Source organism: Musca autumnalis, unplaced genomic scaffold, assembly GCF_047663935.1.
Source record: "Musca autumnalis isolate F117 unplaced genomic scaffold, ASM4766393v1 scaffold_1, whole genome shotgun sequence".
Lineage (NCBI taxonomy): Eukaryota > Metazoa > Arthropoda > Insecta > Diptera > Muscidae > Musca > Musca autumnalis.
In genome coordinates, this window is record NW_027411644.1 from 155,464,268 (window position 1) to 155,484,344 (window position 20,077).

Genomic DNA, 20,077 nt, shown 5'->3' on the forward strand with positions numbered 1-20,077 from the left:
ATCCGAATTGTTTTATAGCTATCATGAAACGAAACATGAGCTAAATGTTGGATTTATGGTAAATCGGAGGCTTAAAAACCTGGTCTTCATATTCACTTCGGAGGATGAGAGAATTGCCACAAATCAAATAAAAGCACAGTTCTTTAGCATTAGTAACATTTGCGCACATGCCCAGAAAGAGGAGAAAGAGATCAGACTAAGGATATATTTTACGAGCGCCTAGAGAGAGCATATGACCGCTTCCTTGGCAATAGCATTAAAATTGATTAAGGAGAAGTTTATGCTAAAATTGGGAGGGAAACTATCTTTGGTCTCACAGTCGAAAAGGTCAGCCTTCATGAGGTAACATCCGACAATGAAATGAGGCTTAACAATTTTGCAATTGTAAAAAACATTGTAGTGAGCAGCACCAGGTTCGAACACCCCGATAATGTGAAAGCGCAGTAGCAAAGAAAGGCCCACTCTCGTCAAACTGCCGCAAAATCTATACTTATGTACAAAAAACATACATATGTAAATAAGGGCGACCCAAACAAATTTCCATTTGATCCAAAAACCTTTATTATGCAATTTTATTTTTTTATAGAAGAGTCTTTGTTACCACAGTAATTTGTGTGGAGCCAAAGGTGAATTTTCACGAAAATTCTCTAAAATCCGAATTATTGTCCATTCGATTAATTTTTTTGTGCCGGGCAATTATCTACTATTAAAAACGCTTTTTAGTTAGTTTAGTAAGATCACCATTCCATTCGAATCCATTTCACCAATATTTCTGATGTCATATCTGCTTTAGAATTATTTTCGTCGTCGACTGGCATTGAATGAACGATTTTGAAACATCTTGGAAATTTCGATTTCCCTAAAAGCAGCATTTTCAGCATATTCGATGTTCCAATCCTTACTGTTAGACGGTCTTTACACAGTTCACCTTCAGGAAATGTCCCCCTTTAAGACGGTTTCATGCATTATAAATTTAATCAGGTGAAAAATTATTGCATAAGTCAGGCCAAACGTAAGTTATGCATTTTTCACGAACTCCTTCAGGTACTGCACATCGCTCACAATTGACTTTCGTCGGGTCTACTAGTTTTGAATAAATAAAACACACATTTATGAACCGTTTACATTTTATTCTTTTATTTTTAACGGTATTTAACAGATTTAAAAATCACTTTTTATTTCATTTTTTTTTAAGTTTTTTCTTCAAAATACTAACTTTGACTGCAATTTAAACAATTTTTATGACCCTTTTCTGAAAAACCTCATTCATATTTATAAATTTGACATATTATTTTTCAATGCTCGTCAAAAAATTCTGAGGTAAATAAAAAATCGACATTTTGGGTAAATTACCTATAGTCCGTTGCCTTAATTACATTTTTGTTAATTTTCTAATTACATTCAGAGATCTGAAAATAGTATGCGTGCTGGCAATTTACTTATATATTTATTGCCCTGCTCTACCAAAATTCCCTCTGTTCCTTCAATAAGTATCGGACGCAAAATTTCCAAAAAAGAACTCCAATTTTGATTGAATAAGTCATTGGCGCTATCCGTGAGAGATTGGTTATCACCAAATACATTATCAAATTTTACATGAACTAATCCGATATGCTTTACATCTGTCTTCACTGATTTAATATCAAAAAATTGCTCAGAATCTTTTGAAACCAGTTTGCTGTTAATCACAAATCTAACTTGAAGGTCAACTGTAATAAAGAAAAACGTTTTAAACATAATCGATGTAATGTTTCGTACCATAATACGTATGCTTAAGATTTACCATAATCTACAGTAAATGGTCCTTTGCCATCGAGTTTCAGTAGTAAAATTGTTCCTTTTATTATGTAGTTGCCTTTGAAATGTAACTTGGGTACCTTCATGTCCAGTATAAATGTTTCTCCATTATCAATGCTAAAAAGAAAATCAATTAAAATTCTCAATTTTTAGAAATTATAATATACATGTGTATATAGATTAGGGCGCCTCAAAAAAACGACAAAGTTTTTTTGAAACACCTATCCCCCAGATTTTTTCAATTTGATCCAAAAACCTTATATATAAAATGTTATGGTAAAAAATTTTCATCGATTGGGCCATAAATGCGGATTGTGGAAAATTTTCGTGAAAATGCACCTTAGCCCAATACAAATTACTATGGAAATAATGATCTCACAGGTGACACCGGTTAACGTTAACCAATCGCCATAAAATGTCATATATGTATAAAATTTTGGATCAAAAGGAAATAAAATTAGGTGGTAGGCGTTTCAAAAAAAATTTTTGGGCCGCCCTAATGTACATATATTTGGATGAGTTGTTACCTAAGATTAGATAAAATCGTTATATACATATAACTAAAAATAAGCTTCGTAATAAATTATTTTATGTTATGTAATTTTATTTCATATATCATATCAATTAAAAGTGGTTTGTACGGGACCTCTTCCAATATTTAAATGAAATAAAAGTTTTTATAGTCAATAACACTGTGCAACAAAATGGAGGTGAAAGTCTGGGGCACGGAAAATTCCTCTTGGAGAAGAAAGGCCTTGGTGAGTATACTAAGAATCCCAAAGGACAGATCCGCCTGAGTCGAACTTCCGCGTTATGGCGTGATGAACTTTTTGCTTGAGACCCTGTAAGCCATCAAGAATTAGCGTTCTATTTTTGTTCACTGTTGTTTTAGCTTATTTTTGAGACGACATGTCTTCAGTCTAATCGAAAGAGGATTCCTTCAGTGTCCTTTTCGTCCTTTATTTTAAGAGCCGCTATAAAAGTACCACAAGATGATGTTTTTCAGCTTCGAAATGTTCTGCTAAAATGTCGCTCAGAAAATTTTAGGTACGGCTCTCACTGACAACTAATCGAGTTTGTCGCGTTTTCGTGGTCGTTTTGTGCATTTACCCTACCCGAATTGCTCTACGAAAATAATGCTCATCGATTTGACTGCAATCATGTCACCTCAAAAATAAGCTAAAACAACAGTGAAGAAAGATATAACGCAAATTCCTGATGCCTTACAGGGTCTCTAGCAAAAACTTCATCACGCCATAACGCGGTAGTTCGACTCAGGCGGATCTGTCCTTTAGGATTCTTAATATACTCACCAAGGCCTTTCATCTCCAAAAGGAATTATCTCTGCCCCAAAATTTGTGTTCACAGTGTAATGGCAAAAAGCCATTCATTCGTGCAACAGGAAATATTTTTTGGAGATATCTTTTTCCATTTCATTTCACAAAAAAAAAAAATTAAATAAAATTGGTTTGTGTGTGATATTTTTTAAAACTTAAATAGACCTTATTTTAGTCATTAATAGGCAAAAGTTTATTCATTCTTGCTACTGGAAATCATTTTTGAGAAAAAAGGTCAAAAAGTCATAACCCTAATGTACAGCTGTACAAGCAAATTAGATCAGTGTAAGTGGTCACACAATGGAGATATCGCAATACTCGCTAATTCGTACCATTTTTATTTTAATGTTAATTAAAAACACAGCTTTTGTTGGGGGCACGCCAACAAAAAAGACCGACAGTGACCTTCTGAGATTCCAATTCGTACCATTTGTGTTACCAAAAAGATGCTATCAAGCTATCCCAATTTACAGTTTATGGAATTTTATTTCCGTGGCGGAAATCTCTGTTTCCGTTAGATATATTCCAAGAGAGATCGTTTTAATGAAAAGGCGATAAGCTATTCCTATTTTAATATTTAAAATGTTTTTATGAAAAACTAGCGGACCCGGCGAACTTCGTCTCGCTATTAAGGAATAAAATTTCATACAAAAACTCAATTTTCGATTTTTCCAATTTTCCGACTTTTCCAGAGGGATTTTCCAAAATTTTCTTCCGTAAAGACCTTCTCCTCGAAAATGCGAATAACTGACAAAAATTTTTACAGAAATCGGTCTAGCCGTTCTCATTTTATGAATAACTATACGTTTTTTACACCATTTTTATACCCTACACCACTATGTGGTAAGGGGTATTATGTGTTAGTGCATTTGTATGTAACATACAAAAGGAAGCGAGATAGACCCATAGTTCCTTCTAGGGATATACATAGAATCACTTTCTGAGTCGATTTATGCATGTCCGTCCGTCCGTCCGTTCGCAACATACAGGTCGCATTTGTTGACCGATTTCGCTCAAAATTGGGGAATACCATTTTTTTAGCCGTCGGAAGATCAAGTTCGAAGATGGGCTATATCGGTCCAAGTTTTGGTATAGCCCCCATATATATTTTCGGCCGATTTCACGTATTTTCTGTAACACACACGCTATATATGTCCGATTTCGATGAAATTTGGAATGTGTGACTGAATTCAGTCTAGAAATAAATGTGCCAAATTATATCGAAATCGGTTCAGATTTGGATATAGCACCCATATATATTTTCGGCCGATTTCGCGTATTTGCTGCTCCAAACACGCTATATATTTCCGATTTCGATGAAATTTGGAATGTGTGACTGAATTTTGTCTACAAATAAATGTGCCAAATTATATCGAAATCGGTTCAGATTTGGATATAGCTCCCATATATATTTTCGGCCGATTTCACGTATTTTCTGTAACACACACGCTATATATGTCCGATTTCGATGAAATTTGGAATGTGTGACTGAATTTTGTCTAAAAATAAATGTGCCAAATTATATCGAAATCGGTTCAGATTTGGATATAGCTCCCATATATATGTTCGCCCGATTTCACGTATACGATGTACCAATCACGCTATATACGTCATATTTTAATGAAATTTGGAATGTTTGACTGAATTTGGTATAGAAATAAGTGTGCCAAATTATATAGAAATCGGTTCAGATTTGGATATAGCTCCCATATATATTTTCGGCCGATTTCACGTATTTTCTGTACCAAACACGCTATATATTTCCGATTTCGATGAAATTTGGAATGTGTGACTGAATTCTGTCTAGAAATAAATGTGCCAAATTATATCGAAATCGGTTTACATTTGGATATAGCACCCATATATATTTTTGGCCGATTTCGCGTATTTGTTGCTCCAAACACGCTATATAAGTCGGATTTCAATGATATTTGGAATGTGTGACTGAATTCGGTCTGGAACTAAATGTGCCAAATTATATCAAAATCGGTTTAGATCTGGATATAGCTCCGATTTATATTTTACATATTCACAGTGGTGTAGGGTATCATATAGTCGGCCCCGCCCGACTTTGATCCTTTCCTTACTGGTTATATATATATATATATCTTTGCTTCTATTTTTAAAGACAAATATCTTTGCTTCTATTTGGTCTAAATTAGTACGAAGTAGGTATAGACTGTGGTCATTTATAGAATATAAAGCCTTCTGCTATCCCAATATGAAATTGTTGGACTTTAACTCATCTGAATTTTTATCCGGAAAACTCGTGTCATTCTTTGAAAAGTGAAAGTTTACTTAAACCCCTAATTAGCAAATCATGATAAGGATAATTGCATTATATATTACCTGACATTTTCAATTGTAGCATTTTTTAATCCTGTCACCACAACTTTCTTGAACTCAGCGGTTACATTAAGAGCTGGGGAGTGTACATCTAATGTTATTCTTTTCGCTGTGTAAGGATCAACGGAGATCCATTTAAAGCCAGGTACATCTGTCAATATTAAAAATTAAAAAAAAAACATACATTTATATCTTATATATTTTTAATAGCCTAAAACCATTAATGCCACTAAACCATTAATGCCACTAATTAAAATTTGTTGCCATTGGTTAGTTAGGCATTCACTATTCTCAGGATCGTGTAATTTGCAGGACTTCAATGAGGAAGCTAAAAAAATATAATTATGTATTTTATTAATATAAAGTGTTCGTTAACAAATTTTTATTTACTTTAATTTTTATTTACATGACTTTTCCAACTCTCCATTGGCTATAGAAATTGCTGCAGCGCAAATGATCAACAGTTCAATAAAATGTTTAATTTGCGTTTTGTATTCCATTTCTGATGTGAATTGTTTGCAAACTTGTAACTAACTGATCAATGGGTTACTGAGTTTATATGTCAGGAACTATTAACCACCAGCAGAATCACACATTTTATAAGCTGCTCTTCGGAATATAACATTAACAGATACACACGTGGCTAAAACTGACCTTGTAGAATCTTATATCGATATTAAAGCCAAACAATTAATTAAAGAATATAACAGGGAAGAGACCGACCACGTGATAACCTACATCATTACTCTTAACATTGCATTACATTGCATTAACATTCCAAAACATGTAAGTTGGTATAGCTTAGCATGTTTTGCAACAGCTCATACTATGCATTTAAATCTAACGCCAGATACAATTTGCAATTTTCGGAAAAAAAATGTGTGAAAACGTTTCAAGGACCATGATATGCGAATCTGCACCTGGAATGTCCGCACTCTTTACAGAATAGATGAAGTTTGCGCACTAGCGGATTTACTTGGTAAGTACAAAGCAGATATTATCGACTAACAGGACGTTCGATGGAATCGGGCAGACGTAAAGATCGCAAGCAATTACGCATTGTATTATAACTGCAGTGAAACGAAACAAGAGCTAGATGTTGGATATATTGTATATCGGAGGCTTAAAAACCTTGTCTTCAGGTTCACTCCGGTAGATTGGAGAATTGACACAATCTATATAAAGCACAGTTCGCTAACATCATTCTCATCTGCACCCATTCCCCGACCGAGGAGAAAGACGAACATACCAAGGATATATTCTACGAACGCCTAGAGAGAGCATGCTTTAGGATATATATTAAGCCTTCATAATGCGACATCCGACATCGAAATGGGTATGATCGATTTTGCAGCGGTATAAAACGGTGGTAGTTAGCAGTACTCTGTTCCAACACCTCGGCATACCCAGGGCCACGTGGTTGTCCCCAGAGGTGAAAACCAGAAACTAAATCGACCGTGTTGTGATAGTGTTAGATGTCCGATACATTCGAGGAGCGAAAATCGATTCGGACCATTTCCTTGTAGCAGCCAAGGTACGCACTCATCTTAATGTTACAGCAAAAGTGTGATCTAACATAGGACGGAAGACGTCACTCCTTGTCCCGATAATATGGAAGCACGGTGGCAAAGAATAGACCACTCTCTTTAAACTTTCGCAAAATCTATACTTGGGTACCAAAAATTAACACCTGGAAATCGACGGTACGATGGCTCCAAGGAAAAAAAATAACGAAGCTCCAAGGAAACATATTGGGAGAAGAGGAGAAACTTATTTTCCAAAGTATGAGGAAAACACAGGAAACAGCTGAGCGTGAGAAACTGGATATGGTCTGGCGTCAGAATGAAGTCCAACATTTTACCACAGTATAAAACACCAGACTGAAGGGTGTGGTGCAGGCACATTCTCCTGCAAAAATGATGAAGGGATTGTGGTAACAGATAGTGTAGTGAGGATCTGGAAGGAACACTTTATCTTACAAAGCTTGATACCAAAGAACTACGACGACATTCAGTGTTTACCACCTAGCCAAAGAGAGGTAATGTCAGCAATTAATCGGCTTAAGAACAATAATGTAGCATAGCTAATGGGATGTTTCGGACTAAATGGGCAAATCGAAACATACCACACATTCGCCGGCTATCGACATAGTGCCAGGCTTTTATACCAGATGACTTAAGGCTAACTGAACAAAAATACTTTTGCAGTTGTTAATTTTAATTTTAGGACTTTATACTAACTACATGTAGATATGGATTTCACCTATATGTCACATCAGTATTCCATGGATAGATCGGTGGATGCTTGAGATATTTTAGCTTTGAGATGGTTCGTAGCAGCTATGAATCATTGTGTCATATTAATGTGTTATGCACTGCACTTTCCCGATCCTCCTTTAAACCTTATGAAGAAGCGGAGGCAGTGCGTTGTTTCTAAGACAATGCCTCCACACATGACTTTTATCGACCGGAGACGCCAAGGACTCACTCTATGGTTCTAGAGATCACCGACATTGCTCTGGGAATTTATAATAAATGATTGGTATGGATTTTAATAAATTAGAGACTCCCCGTATTCCACTGGAAATACCTACATACTCGTGTGTGTTTATTACTCTTTATTACTACAAACGGAACAAAAAACTAAATATACCTTCCATAAAATAAAACAAATAGTATAAATAGAAATTACTACTAATTATATTCTTATGACAATAATTACGTGGTATAATGCATTGGGATATGTTGTAACAAAGCAAGTTAGAAAGTACAATTAGATTTATTCTTAAAATAAATTTTGCACCTTTTGAATCGACGGACATATTTTAGTAACTTGTTGTTTCTTCGGTAGATTTGTTGTTTCTTCGGTTCTTCAAAATGTATTTTTTTTTTCAAAAATAATAAAATATATTTTAGTTCAAACAAAATTATACTTCCACAACTTTTTTATTTGAATTGTGCCAATAACACTGTGCAACAAAATTCAATTTTTTCAAAATGATGGGAAAACCAGAGTAGATTATGAAAGCTAAAAATATGAGACACGCGTATCGGCGTTTTTAAAGTTACATCGGAAAGTAACCAAAGTAGGCGGGGCAGGTTCCGCCCATTTTTAGTTTTTTTCGAGATATTCGAGTTAAGATATCTTGGAATCCATTTTGGCAACTTCACTGAGTTGGCAACTTCCTTGAGTTAAACCAATACCATGCTATAATAATTATAAGGTAATACAATGTATACTACCGTTTACAATTTTATTTTTTATACCCTCCACCATAATATGGAGGGTATAATTAAATGTGTCATTCCGTTTGTAACACATTGAAATATTCGTCGACCACCCTATATTATTTTGACGGTTGTAACTTCAATATCCCACCGAAATGGCTGATATTTGGTATTTGTATTTGTTAGGGGTATAGTATTTGTTAGGGGTATAGGTCAACATCTTCATATAGCCCCCATAGAACGGTACCTCCGGATTTTCGATATTTTCAAGGTTGTGGTTTATATATCCCACCGAAGTGACTGATATTTTTTATTTTGTCTTCATTAGGAGTATTAAACTTTCCAGCCGAAATTTCGAAATATAGCCCCCATAGAGCGGTACCTCCTGATTTCCGGTATTTTGAAGGTTGTGGTCTCAATATCCCACCGAAATGGCTGAAATTTGGTATTTAGTATAAGTTAGGGGTATAAAACTTTCCACCTGAAATTCGTAGGTATATGTATACGTCTTCATTTACCCCCAAAAAGCGGTACCTCTTGGTTTTTGGTATTTTGTCCGTTGTGGCCTCAATATCCGACCGATATGGCTTAAATTTGGTGTTTAGTGTATGTTGTGTGTATAAAACTTGTCGGTATAGGTATCCATCTTCTTATAGCCCCCGTAAAACGATATCCCCTATGTTAGGTGTTTTGAAAGTTGTGGCCTCAATATCTCACCGAAATTCGATATCTAGTCTTCGTTGGGTGTATAAAACTTTACATCTTAAATTTGTTGGTATATTTCCATATCTGCATATAGCACGGTACCTCCTGATTTACGGCATTTTGAAGGTTGTGGACTCAATATGCCACCGAAATGGCTGTAGTTTGGTATTTAGTTTTCCATGGAGGTATAAAATATTTCAGAAATGAATTATCACTATAGGTTCACGTCTTCATATAGCACCCATAGAGTCCTCTATGGAACAACAAAAATTTCCCACAGAAATTTGTCAGCATAGGTCCACGTCTTGATACTTTTTGGTACTTTGAAGGTTCTAACCACATTTTCACACCGAAATAGGTGAAATTTGGTATTTAGTCTACTTTATGGCTAAACAAACTTTCGTGCGGAAGTTTATCTGTATAAGTACATGTTTTGATATAGCCCACATATAGAAAAACCTTCCGATTTTCGGTATTTCGAAGGTTTTAGCCATATCATCTCATCGAAATGACTGAAATTTGCTATTTAATCTTTTTTGGCGAAAAAAAAACTTTTCGATTTTCGGTATTTTGAAGTTTATAGCCGCATTATTCTACTTCTTTATTTGCCTATTCGATTTTCGAATGTTGGCGACCAAAATGCAAATATAAGTATAATATTACAATAGTTTGAATTATTAAATATTGTTTATAATATCGGCAAAAGTCTCTCTGTTTCTAGCTTCGCTTAGCAGGTTTATGACGTCACGTATGCCGGTCCATTCTTGGATGTTGTTGATCCACAGAAGTTGTTTCCTCCCTCTTGTCGGCCTTCCTTCAAAGTTTACACGGATAATACTTTGCAGCAGTTTGTATTTTTGATTTCTCATAACGTGTCCCAAGTATGATGTTTTTCGTCTCTTTATGTTATTCAACAGCTCTTTTTCTCTGTGTAATCTTCTGAGAACTTCATTATTTGATATGAAGTGTGTCCACGATATTTTTAGGATGCGTCGATATGTCCACATCTCAAAGGCTTCGAGTTTTTTCATATCTACGGATTTTAAGGTCCATGTTTCCACGCCATATAATAGGACAGACCATACATATGTTTTAATATATCTTATTTTAGTTTTTAAGTTTACATTATGGCTTGTAAAGACTTTTTTATATTTAAAAAATGTGTCTCTAGCCATTTCAATCCTGCAGGCTATTTCTTTAGAAATGTCCCATTCGTTGTTGATTATAACTCCCAGATATTTAAAGCTTTGGACTCTTTCCACATTTATTTCATTAATTTTTAATGGGGCCGCATTAGTATATGTATGGCGTTTACTGATGACCATGTATTTCGTTTTGTTGATATTAATTTTAAGACCGTATTTTTCGCTGCAAGTGGTCAGCCTGTTGACGAGTTCTTGAAGTCCTGACATATTATCAGCTATAAGAGTGGTGTCATCGGCATACCTTATGTTGTTAATGAACGTTCCATTTACATATATTCCTTTCCGGATATCATTTATTGATTCTTTGAATATTCGTTCAGCGTATATATTGAAAAGTAGAGGGGACAGGACACAACCTTGTCTAACACCTCTAGAAATATTAATATTTTCAGTCAGTTCACCATTGACGTTGACTTGCGCTGTTTGGTGCCAGTACAAACTTTTTATGCATTCAAGCTCCTTGCCTTCTACTCCAATGGACAATAAAATCTCTATCATTTTGTCATGTTGGACCGTGTCAAATGCTTTTTCATAATCAATAAAGCATATGAACACGTCCTTCTGCGAATTTCGGCATTTTTGAACTAACGCTTGTAAGGCGAATAAAGCTTCGCGGGTTCCCATCCCATCTTTAAAACCAAACTGGGTGGTCCCCATTGCATTTTCACATTTCCGGTAAATTCTGGAGTGAATAATCTTTAGAAATATTTTGAGTGCGTGGCTCATTAGACTAATTAATCGATAGTCATTACAAAATTTTGGACGAGTTTTCTTAGGAATGGTTATAAAAATGGATGTGAGCCAATCTTTGGGATATTTACTTGTTTCGTAAACATAATTAAAAAGTTTCGTCAGAAGGTTAATGTTTTCACCATCAATTAACTTCAACAATTCGGAAGGAATCTCGTCTGGTCCACATGCTTTTTTATCTTTTAGCGCCTTTACTGCTGTTTCAACCTCCGATCTTGTGATAGATGTCCCAGATAATTGTTGATCTACCGGCCTTTCGTAGATGGACCGATTTTCGTCAGTAAAAAGGATTTTTATATACTTGCTCCATATGTTTTTCTTGTCTATAGTATCCAAAACAGGTTCATTATGTTCATTGTATAGTACTTTAGGTATTCCTCTGTTGTATATTCCAGCAGCTTCCTTAATTTTTTTATGAAGATTGAAGTCGTCATGTAATTGTTGCAATCTCTCTATTTCTCTGCATTGATCATTAAGATATTCATTTTTGGCATGGCGTATATTAATCTGTATTTCTCTATTTATTTCGTAGTACAGTTCGTAATTCGTATTCTTATATTTTCGCCGTTCTTCCATTAAGTCCAGTATTTGTTTTGTCATCCAATCTTTTCTTTGTGGCTTTTCTGTATAGGACAGATTATTGTCAGCAATAGTTTTAATGGCGCATTTTATGGATTCCCAAATATTTTCTACATTTTCATTGTTGACTGAGGTTAGTTCGTGGCTTAAAAGTTGTTTCACATTGGCTCGAACTGTTTGATCCTGTAGTTTCTGTATATCAATCTTTTTCTTTTGTTTGGTCCGCTTAGCATATGCAGAAATTTTAATTCGTAATTTAGTCATTAATAGGTTATGATCCGATGGCACGTCCGCCCCCGGGTATGTCGACGTCTTTTTTATGCTTGAGCTAAAGCGCTTGTTTATAAGAATATAATCGATCTGATTTCTAATAACATTGTCATTTCTGTCAAGTGGCGATTTCCATGTATAAAGACGTCTTGCAGGCAAGCTAAACAAGGTGTTAGTTATTATCATTTTGTATTCTTGACAGAATTGCACAAGTCTGTCACCTCTTTCGTTTCTTGATCCTAAACCGTATTGACCCGTAATTCCAGGAACCATGTGTTTTCCCACTTTCGCATTAAAATCACCTTGGATAATGGTAATTTCGTGAGATTTTGTTAATCTTAGTAAGTCGTTGATTTCTTTATAAAAGTTTTCTATTTCATCTTTGCTTTTGTCAGCAGTGGGAGCATATACTTGAATTATATTTATTTTTACTGGTTTTGTGTCAAGTTGTATAAACATAGTTCGGTCCGATTTCGGTATGTAATCTGTTACGAATCTTGCTATACTTTCCTTCATGATTATTCCTACTCCATTCCTATGGTTTCTATCCAGATTTCCAGAATAAAAGATTTTCATGTTTTGCGAAGTGAAATCTCCACTATCAGGCCACCAAGTTTCGCACACTCCTAGTATATCTATATTCAGTTTTTTCATTTCAGATATTGTGTTTGCTAATTTGCCAGATTCATATAGACTTCGTATATTCCATGTTCCGATATTTAAAGTATTTATTGTTTTACCTCCGGGGATTCTTAGCACCCTCTCGTTTCCGGAGAATGAGGGCCGTATATTGTTGTTCATATTCATAGATGCATGGTTTACAAGGGATCTTACTTCATCTTACTTCTACTTGCCTTCTGAAGGGTTTAAAGTTTTCCGTCTACAAATTCAGCCGCTCCAATGGAGTACAGACGCTGTTTGCTGCCGCCAATTTTTGGTCAAACGCTGCCATTTTCCCTTTGTTTTTTGGTTCGCCCCGCATATTTTATTTTTGCGGTACCCATCATATCTGATGAGCGTTCCCCTATCCACCACCTGGGGAGGCGTCCGATGGGAGAAAAAAGTTGGAAAAAAAAAACTCCGCACGGCATTATTCTACAGGAATATGTAAAATTCGGTATGTTGTCTTCGTTGGGTATGTACAGAATTCCTGCAAAGAATTATCGGTAAAGGTCCATGTTTTGATATAGGCTTTATAATACTCGTATGTGCCTCCCGATTTGCGGTATTTTCAAGATTTTAGCCGAATGACGGGGATATATATGATTCCTTTCAGGAATTGTCGGCATAGGTCTACGTTTTGATGATTAGCCACATTATCTAACCGAAAAGGCTGATTTGGTATTTACTCTTCGTTGGGTACAAACTTTTCCCGCTGAGAATGGTTGGTAAAGATCAACGTTTTGATATAGCCCCCATAGAACGTACCACCCAATTTTCGTTATTTTGATAGTTGAAATTTGGCATATAGTATTCGACATGGGTATGAAAAACGCTTACAGAGAATTATGGCTAAAGAGGCACGTTCTTATATATCTGCCATTGAAGAGATATTGCGGGTTCATAGAAATGGGAAGAAAACATCCACGCAGAAAATTATGAATATATGTTAATATTTTGGAATGTAGCAGTTATCTCCAGATTTTACATATATTCATAAACCAAAAGAAACTAATTGTTCCATTTTACTTCAATACAACTCATGGTAGAGGGTATTAAAAGGTCGGCCCGGTCGAACTTAACGCCGTTCCATTGCTTGATCATGATCATTTTAAAGTATTTTTATATTATTTTGAAAGCAACTAAGAAATAAAAACAGTATGTTTATAGTTTTTTTATAAATTTGTTGAGAGGTGTTTGGGGCCACTTTTGGCTACATTGTTTAATTTTTAATTGGGTGTTTGTTATACGACAAAAAACAACATTTTACATGTAGTCCAAAGTCACATTTTCGGCATCTAGTTATTGTTTTTTAATTGCAGGAGGCTCTACATCGTGTTTGTTTTTTTTATGAAATTACCCAATAGTCAATCGGTCATAACGCAAATCATTGCTAAAACTAAGCGATGGATGGATGACACCTTCGAAGAACTGGAACTCTAAACTCAAAAATAGTGGCACAAAATAATGGGATCACATAATGTATAGATGTGTACTGAATATATCAACAAAATAAACCGAATTGTGATAAACGTGACATATTAAATTATCAAGAATTTTGTGTGTACTATATACACTACCTTTTTTGTACATTTATGAAGTATCTTTCACCACAAAGTGTTGCTTCGATAACTAGGCGTTTACACCAGACAGTTTGTCTTCAAATACAACTCTGATTTACTAACACATACATACATTTGGCTAGTTGCCTCGGCACTGTCTGGTAATTTTCGTAGACAGTAAACATGGAATTTTTTTAATAAATGAAAACACAACTATTTCAAATAACAAAAAAGACAACACGACTGGGATGAAACAAAATAAAAACAAAATATGTGAACGAAAAACAAAAAGAAATCGACGATTTCCATTCACAATTTAACAACTGTTTTTGCAGTTGTCTGGACGCCTACGTCACACAGGCAAGTTTTTGGTTTTTGACAATCAATACATATACTCAACTGTCCTGCCATGTGTAAACGCAGGGTTAGGTCCCGTTCTACATACATATGTTTTTGGGTTTTATTCAAAGAAAATTAAAAAAACATATAACGGGACTTTATCGAAGCAACACTTTTATTTGAAAGATACTTCATATAAGACTACAAAACAAAATATATAAACATATCTCAGGATGTTCGTCGAATGTCAACTAAAATGAAGTATAAAAAAAAATTTGAAATGTGCAGCTGAAATGAGACGGAGTGTACATATAGGTCATTGGGCATATTTAAGTTAAATCAAATTGTCCTCCTTTGAAACGTACCTAAAAACTGTGACAAATGTTAAACATTTTTGTACCTATATTTTTTTGGGACTTCTCATAATTTTATTACGATATCACATTTAGGATAAATAAGAATTAATCAAATGAATAGAATTGCTCATAAAACTTATAAAATTTTAATTTTCTACATTTATTATAAATAAAATAAAATGAGATATATAGATAGATATGTACGTCATACCTATTGCATAAATTATCCAAGAATTATAAAAAGCAATTAATATCTGTTCTTTTAATGAATGTAAATATAGAATGAAGAATGTAAATATAGAAATGTTAATAACGATGAATTTTGAAAATTGAAATTAGAAATTTAATTTGCAAAAGCTTTTAAAATCCCCTCATTTGTAATATTCTTAAAAATTGCCTCTCGTCGTACGGTTAAGTTAAGATCAGATTATTTTATTGAGACTTCCTTTTCCCACCAATGAATTGCACTGTGCAACATTTTTAAAGCAATCTTATGCAAACAATTTGAAATGAGTATTTTTTTAAGTACAGACCCAAACGACAAAAACCCTAGTTGGGTTTTGTTATGTCAGATCCAGCATGGATTTTATGGCCCCATCTTGCCATCATGCCTCTATCAAGTTGTTTTAGTATATTTTTCAACGACACTCTAATAAATATGTCAATAATGTGGTGAAATCCAAAATGCGAGAATAAACAGCTCGTGTGAACAGTGTTTGAAATACGTGCCGTAAAAAATATGATAAAAATATCACTGAAACAACGTGAAATAAGCATTTTAGAGTTTCGGAATGTTCTGAAGAATTGCTCGGAACATTATTTGGAAGATTTTCGCTAAATGATACTTGGTTCAACTCCCAACAGTTTAGCTGATACCGACCAGAATTCCGGAAATTATGTAAATTTGTTTATATTTTATCGATTTTGATGCCCTAGATCGAGTTTTTCTTATGTGGTTCAACAGATAAGTTTGGGGCTACAATATTGCTAAAGACAGCAAGGCTAAATTTCTATTCGTTTCTGAGATTAATGTTGGTTGGTTGGTTTACTTGGTGGCTATACTTTATAGCCTCAATTAGTATGCGAGAAATACAGTTTTGAAGACCACACCACTCGTTCAGAGATTGCTATTTCATTGTAACGTGTTGGCAGTTAAATTCTGACTGATGAATTTAGGAATCGCAGAAGGTCTCCCAGACCTACTTCGGTTATCTCGGTGATATCTTTAAAGAACGGTTGTCCAATAGCTTTGAATCGTCGTTGCATTTGTACAGGGCAGGAACAGAGGAGGTGCTCAACAGTTTCCTCCTCTTCTTCATTCCCGCAGCTACGGCAATGCTCATTGAGTGATAGATTTAAGCGTTTTGCATGGTTGCCAATTGCCCAGTGACCGGTTAACATTGCAATAAGCCTTGCAAGGTTCCGTCGATTTTGGATGATTGGGAACATTGTGCGTTTGGCGTTGTATTAAGGCCATGTAGATTTTGATGTTACAGTTTTGTCCCATCTATTTTCAGCCAATGATAGATAGTATTTTAAGATATCCCCTTTAACTGCTCTCATTGGTGTTGCGACTGAGGCCTTTGGGAGTTCGTTAGAGGCGGATCCTGCTCTATCTAGCTAGTCTGCTTTTTCCCAACAAGTCCCTTATGGCCGGGAATCTAAGTGAGAACTACTCTTGACAGACGCCCTAGTTTGGCAAGTTCTATTTACAGTCTTGATGGGACAGAGTTAGATTTTAGTACAAGGAGCGCCGCTTGACTGTCGACGAAGATTCCTATTGAGTTTATGTGCTGTAAGAGTTTAGTACAGGCCTCCTTTATGGCCAGTATTTCCGCTTGAAAAAATTACAATCCTCAGATAACTTTGTGGATATAGATATGTTTGCCTCTTCCGAGAAAACACCAGAGCCGACTTCACATTTCATTTTGGAGCCGTCTGTGTATACTTTAGTGTCATAACTACTCATAGGTGATCCATTATTCCAACCTTTTCTGCTTGGAAATTTGACTACAAAAGGCTGATCAAAAGTAATTACAGCAGCGCAATAATCAGCAGAGATTGCTATTTCATTCGGTAGTTTTTGAAGCACGCACGCATGTCCCTAAGGTCTGTCTTTCCACATTCCTAGAGCACGGAGTCTTGCCACATTACATGTTGCAGTTGCTTTGATAAGTAAATCTATTGGCAAAATGTGCATCATTATATTGAGGGCTTCAGCCGGACAAGTTCGCATTGCGCATGTCACCCCGATGCATGCGGATCTTTATATACTGTATAGTTTTTTTGTATTGTATTATTTTCTACTGTTGGTCACCATACTAGTGCTCCATATGTGAGAATGGGTCTTATTATGCTGGTGTAACACCATATTAGGTTTAGGGCCCCAACGGCTCCCAAACATTTAGCTACATGTGTAGTATGCAACGGTTGCTTCGTGAGCACGATGTTCCATGTTACGTTTTCATAACAGCTTTGAATTTAGGATGACTCCTAGATACATGGCGTGCTCTGATAGGGGTATTTCTTGACCTCGTAGTCGTGGTAGATTGGGGATTGCATATTTGGCCTTCGTAGTGAATAGCACAATCTCAGTTTTCCCTGAAATCACTCCCAGACCACAGCTAGTGGCCCAAGTATCTAGTGATTTCAGGGCTCCGATCATAATGTCACTTATCAACCACCTTAATCCCCATATGGTCATTAATGACAAGGAGCCAAAGTAGTGATGAGATAACTCCTCCCTGTTCACGTGCTTGTCTGTTTACGTGCTTTGACAGCGTATTGTTTCCCAGTGTGGCATTAATAACTCTACTTTGCAGCATGGTAGTTATCCAGCTGCAGATTAATGGTTCCACGCCGAAGATATCTAGAGGTTATTTAATTGCTACGGTACTAACGTTGTTGAAGGTGCCTTCTATGTCCAGGAAAGCAGCTAAGGTAAATTGTTAGTACTCCAAGGACTTCTCAATAGTCCCAACGACTTCGTGTAGGGTTGTATCTGTGGAGCGCCCATTTATACAAACGTGTTGACAAGAAGATATGATGTTTAAGTTGTCCATATTTTCTCGTATATGCACGTCGATGAGTCTTTTGAGCGTCTTAAGTAGAAATGACGAAAGGCTAATTGGTCTGAAGTCTTTAGCATTTTCATGACTACGCTTTCCTGCTTTGGGTATGAAGACAACCTTTACCTGTCTCTAACTCGTTGCAACACAGTTAAGTGATATACATCTAGTATAGATGTATACTAGCCAAGGATTTATTATGTTCTCCGCGCATTGTAGAATTTTTGGTATGATACCATATGGCCTTGGGGATTTGTAGGGAGAGAAGGTGTTTATAGCCCATGTAACTTTACTTGGACCTATTATCTTATCGACTTCAATGTTGTTGTTTTCAGTATTAGTTAAGGGTCGCCCCTTGCTGGTTCTATCCAAGCAGCCGGGGAAGTGCATCGTAAGTAAGGTTTCAAGATATTTGGCTGAGTTCTACGATCAGTAGTGGAATTCTGTAACTCATTTTTCGAGTTACCGACAAATATCGGTAAAATAAAAATGCGTATAATTTCGGTAATAAACGAAATTTTTCGGTAAGTTAACAACCAAAATAAATCCTACCGATAGCAACAGTCTTGTCAACTTTTATTGATACTTTTCATTCATAATTTTGCGTTTTAATGTTACCGATTTTTGTTTGTAACACAAAAAATGAGTTACAGAATTCCACTACAGGTGCCGTTGTTTCTCTTTATATACATAGGTAGGAGAATGCCCTTTTGCCATAACTTTGCTTAGTTTGGCTGTATTTTTCGTGATTTCTAACGAACCGCAAAAATTAATCCATGATTGCTTTGGCTATGGCTTTTTTGTACTCCTTTAGTTTCTCCTTGTAAGGCTGCCAGGGTCCGTGACTGTTTACGCAGTTTAGAGAGCTCGGATGTCCACCATGGTGTATAGTGTTTTTTTTTTCGATCGCGTCATTGGGTATGATATTTTGATACTGAAATAAATGTAGTTTAGATAAATAAGGCCATAAAATCCGAAATGGATCTGACAGGACAAAACCCAACTAGGGTTTTTGTAGTCTTAATATGTACTACATACCAGTAGGCCTATTCTGTAACTTTTTAACAATCGTCGGATCGACAACGTTGTCGCCACTAAAAATTGTTTGCAGTAACGATTGTGCTATTCTGTAAAAGTGTCTATAAACATTCAAAAGCTTTCAATTTCGAATGTATTCATAAACAAAACATACACACAAACCAAAGGCAAATCCAATACTGAACATTTTTGTCGATTTTTTAACAACTACTATTTTTGTGTTGTTTTCATAACGAAATTTTTAACAAAAGTTGTTAAAATTTGTTTACAGTATACAAAGGTTGTTAATTATGTTGTTGAAATGAGTTTCTCGAAAAAATAACAATATTGACTGTCGTTAAAAAGTTACAGAATAGGTACAGTAGTGCGATTCTGTAACTCCTTAACGACAGAATTAACGACGAATGTCGGTAGTTAACGATAATTTTCGGTAAGTGCTATTCTGTAACCAATTTTAACGATTTTTGTCGGTAAATTTTGTCGTTAATTACCGAAAATTATTGTTAAGTTAACAACCAAAAAAAAGTAGTTGTAAAGTCTTAACGACCGTACATGATTGCAATATTTAGCCGATTTCTCTTAACAAAAGGCGTTTTTATTTGAACATATGCTTTGTTAATAAGAAGGGTATAGAAGATAAATTCCGTTTTATTGAGAAAAAATCCTCTTAAGTCATTAACATAAGGGTTAACTATGTAGGATACATGGGCAGCTCCGCCACTGTTGCTCTTTCGCCAGCGCCGATTTTATTGAAGCTATAAAGGGAAATTTGTAGACTTTCGACGGTCTTTATGTAGCATCAATCAAATCGGTACTGCCGAAGCCCATTTTACAATAC

General features: G+C 35.5%; 2 protein-coding genes across 8 annotated transcripts in view; one reads left to right on the forward strand and one right to left on the reverse strand.

The window, feature by feature from the left end:
- Positions 1 to 1,109: 1,109 nt before the first annotated feature.
- Positions 1,110 to 6,131, reverse strand: LOC141388611 (uncharacterized). The gene is made up of 5 exons (XM_073958616.1): positions 5,887 to 6,131; positions 5,716 to 5,808; positions 5,484 to 5,631; positions 1,784 to 1,914; positions 1,110 to 1,709 (listed from the first exon to the last, which is right to left on the reverse strand). The coding sequence occupies exons 1-5, from the start codon at positions 5,978 to 5,980 to the stop codon at positions 1,402 to 1,404; spliced, it is 774 nt and encodes a 257-aa protein (XP_073814717.1). The 5' UTR covers positions 5,981 to 6,131; the 3' UTR covers positions 1,110 to 1,401.
- A 2,129-nt stretch (positions 6,132 to 8,260) lies between these two features.
- Positions 8,261 to 20,077, forward strand: part of Pkd2 (Polycystic kidney disease 2) — a 52,155-nt gene continuing 40,338 nt past the window's right edge. For 4 of the 7 annotated variants that reach the window (XM_073958621.1, XM_073958617.1, XM_073958624.1 and 1 more), the window contains exon 1: positions 8,370 to 8,703. Coding sequence is in view for 1 of the 7 variants with exons in the window: in XM_073958620.1 (XP_073814721.1) it covers positions 8,357 to 8,358 (2 nt within the window). In the remaining 6 variants the exon portion in view is untranslated. Of the gene's footprint in view, positions 8,704 to 20,077 lie in introns of all 7 variants that reach the window. The other 3 variants (XM_073958625.1, XM_073958622.1, XM_073958620.1) reach the window with 3 other exon arrangements.

Excerpts from the sequence above, each read along its gene's own strand:
- LOC141388611 (XM_073958616.1), bottom strand. The coding sequence starts at position 5,980 with ATGGAATACAAAACGCAAATTAAACATTTTATTGAACTGTTGATCATT. Across the intron at positions 5,809-5,886 it reads TGGAGAGTTGGAAAAGTCAT|CTTCCTCATTGAAGTCCTGC; the intron begins GTAAATAAAAAT and ends ATATTTTTTTAG. Across the intron at positions 1,915-5,483 it reads GCTACAATTGAAAATGTCAG|CATTGATAATGGAGAAACAT; the intron begins GTAATATATAAT and ends TTTTCTTTTTAG.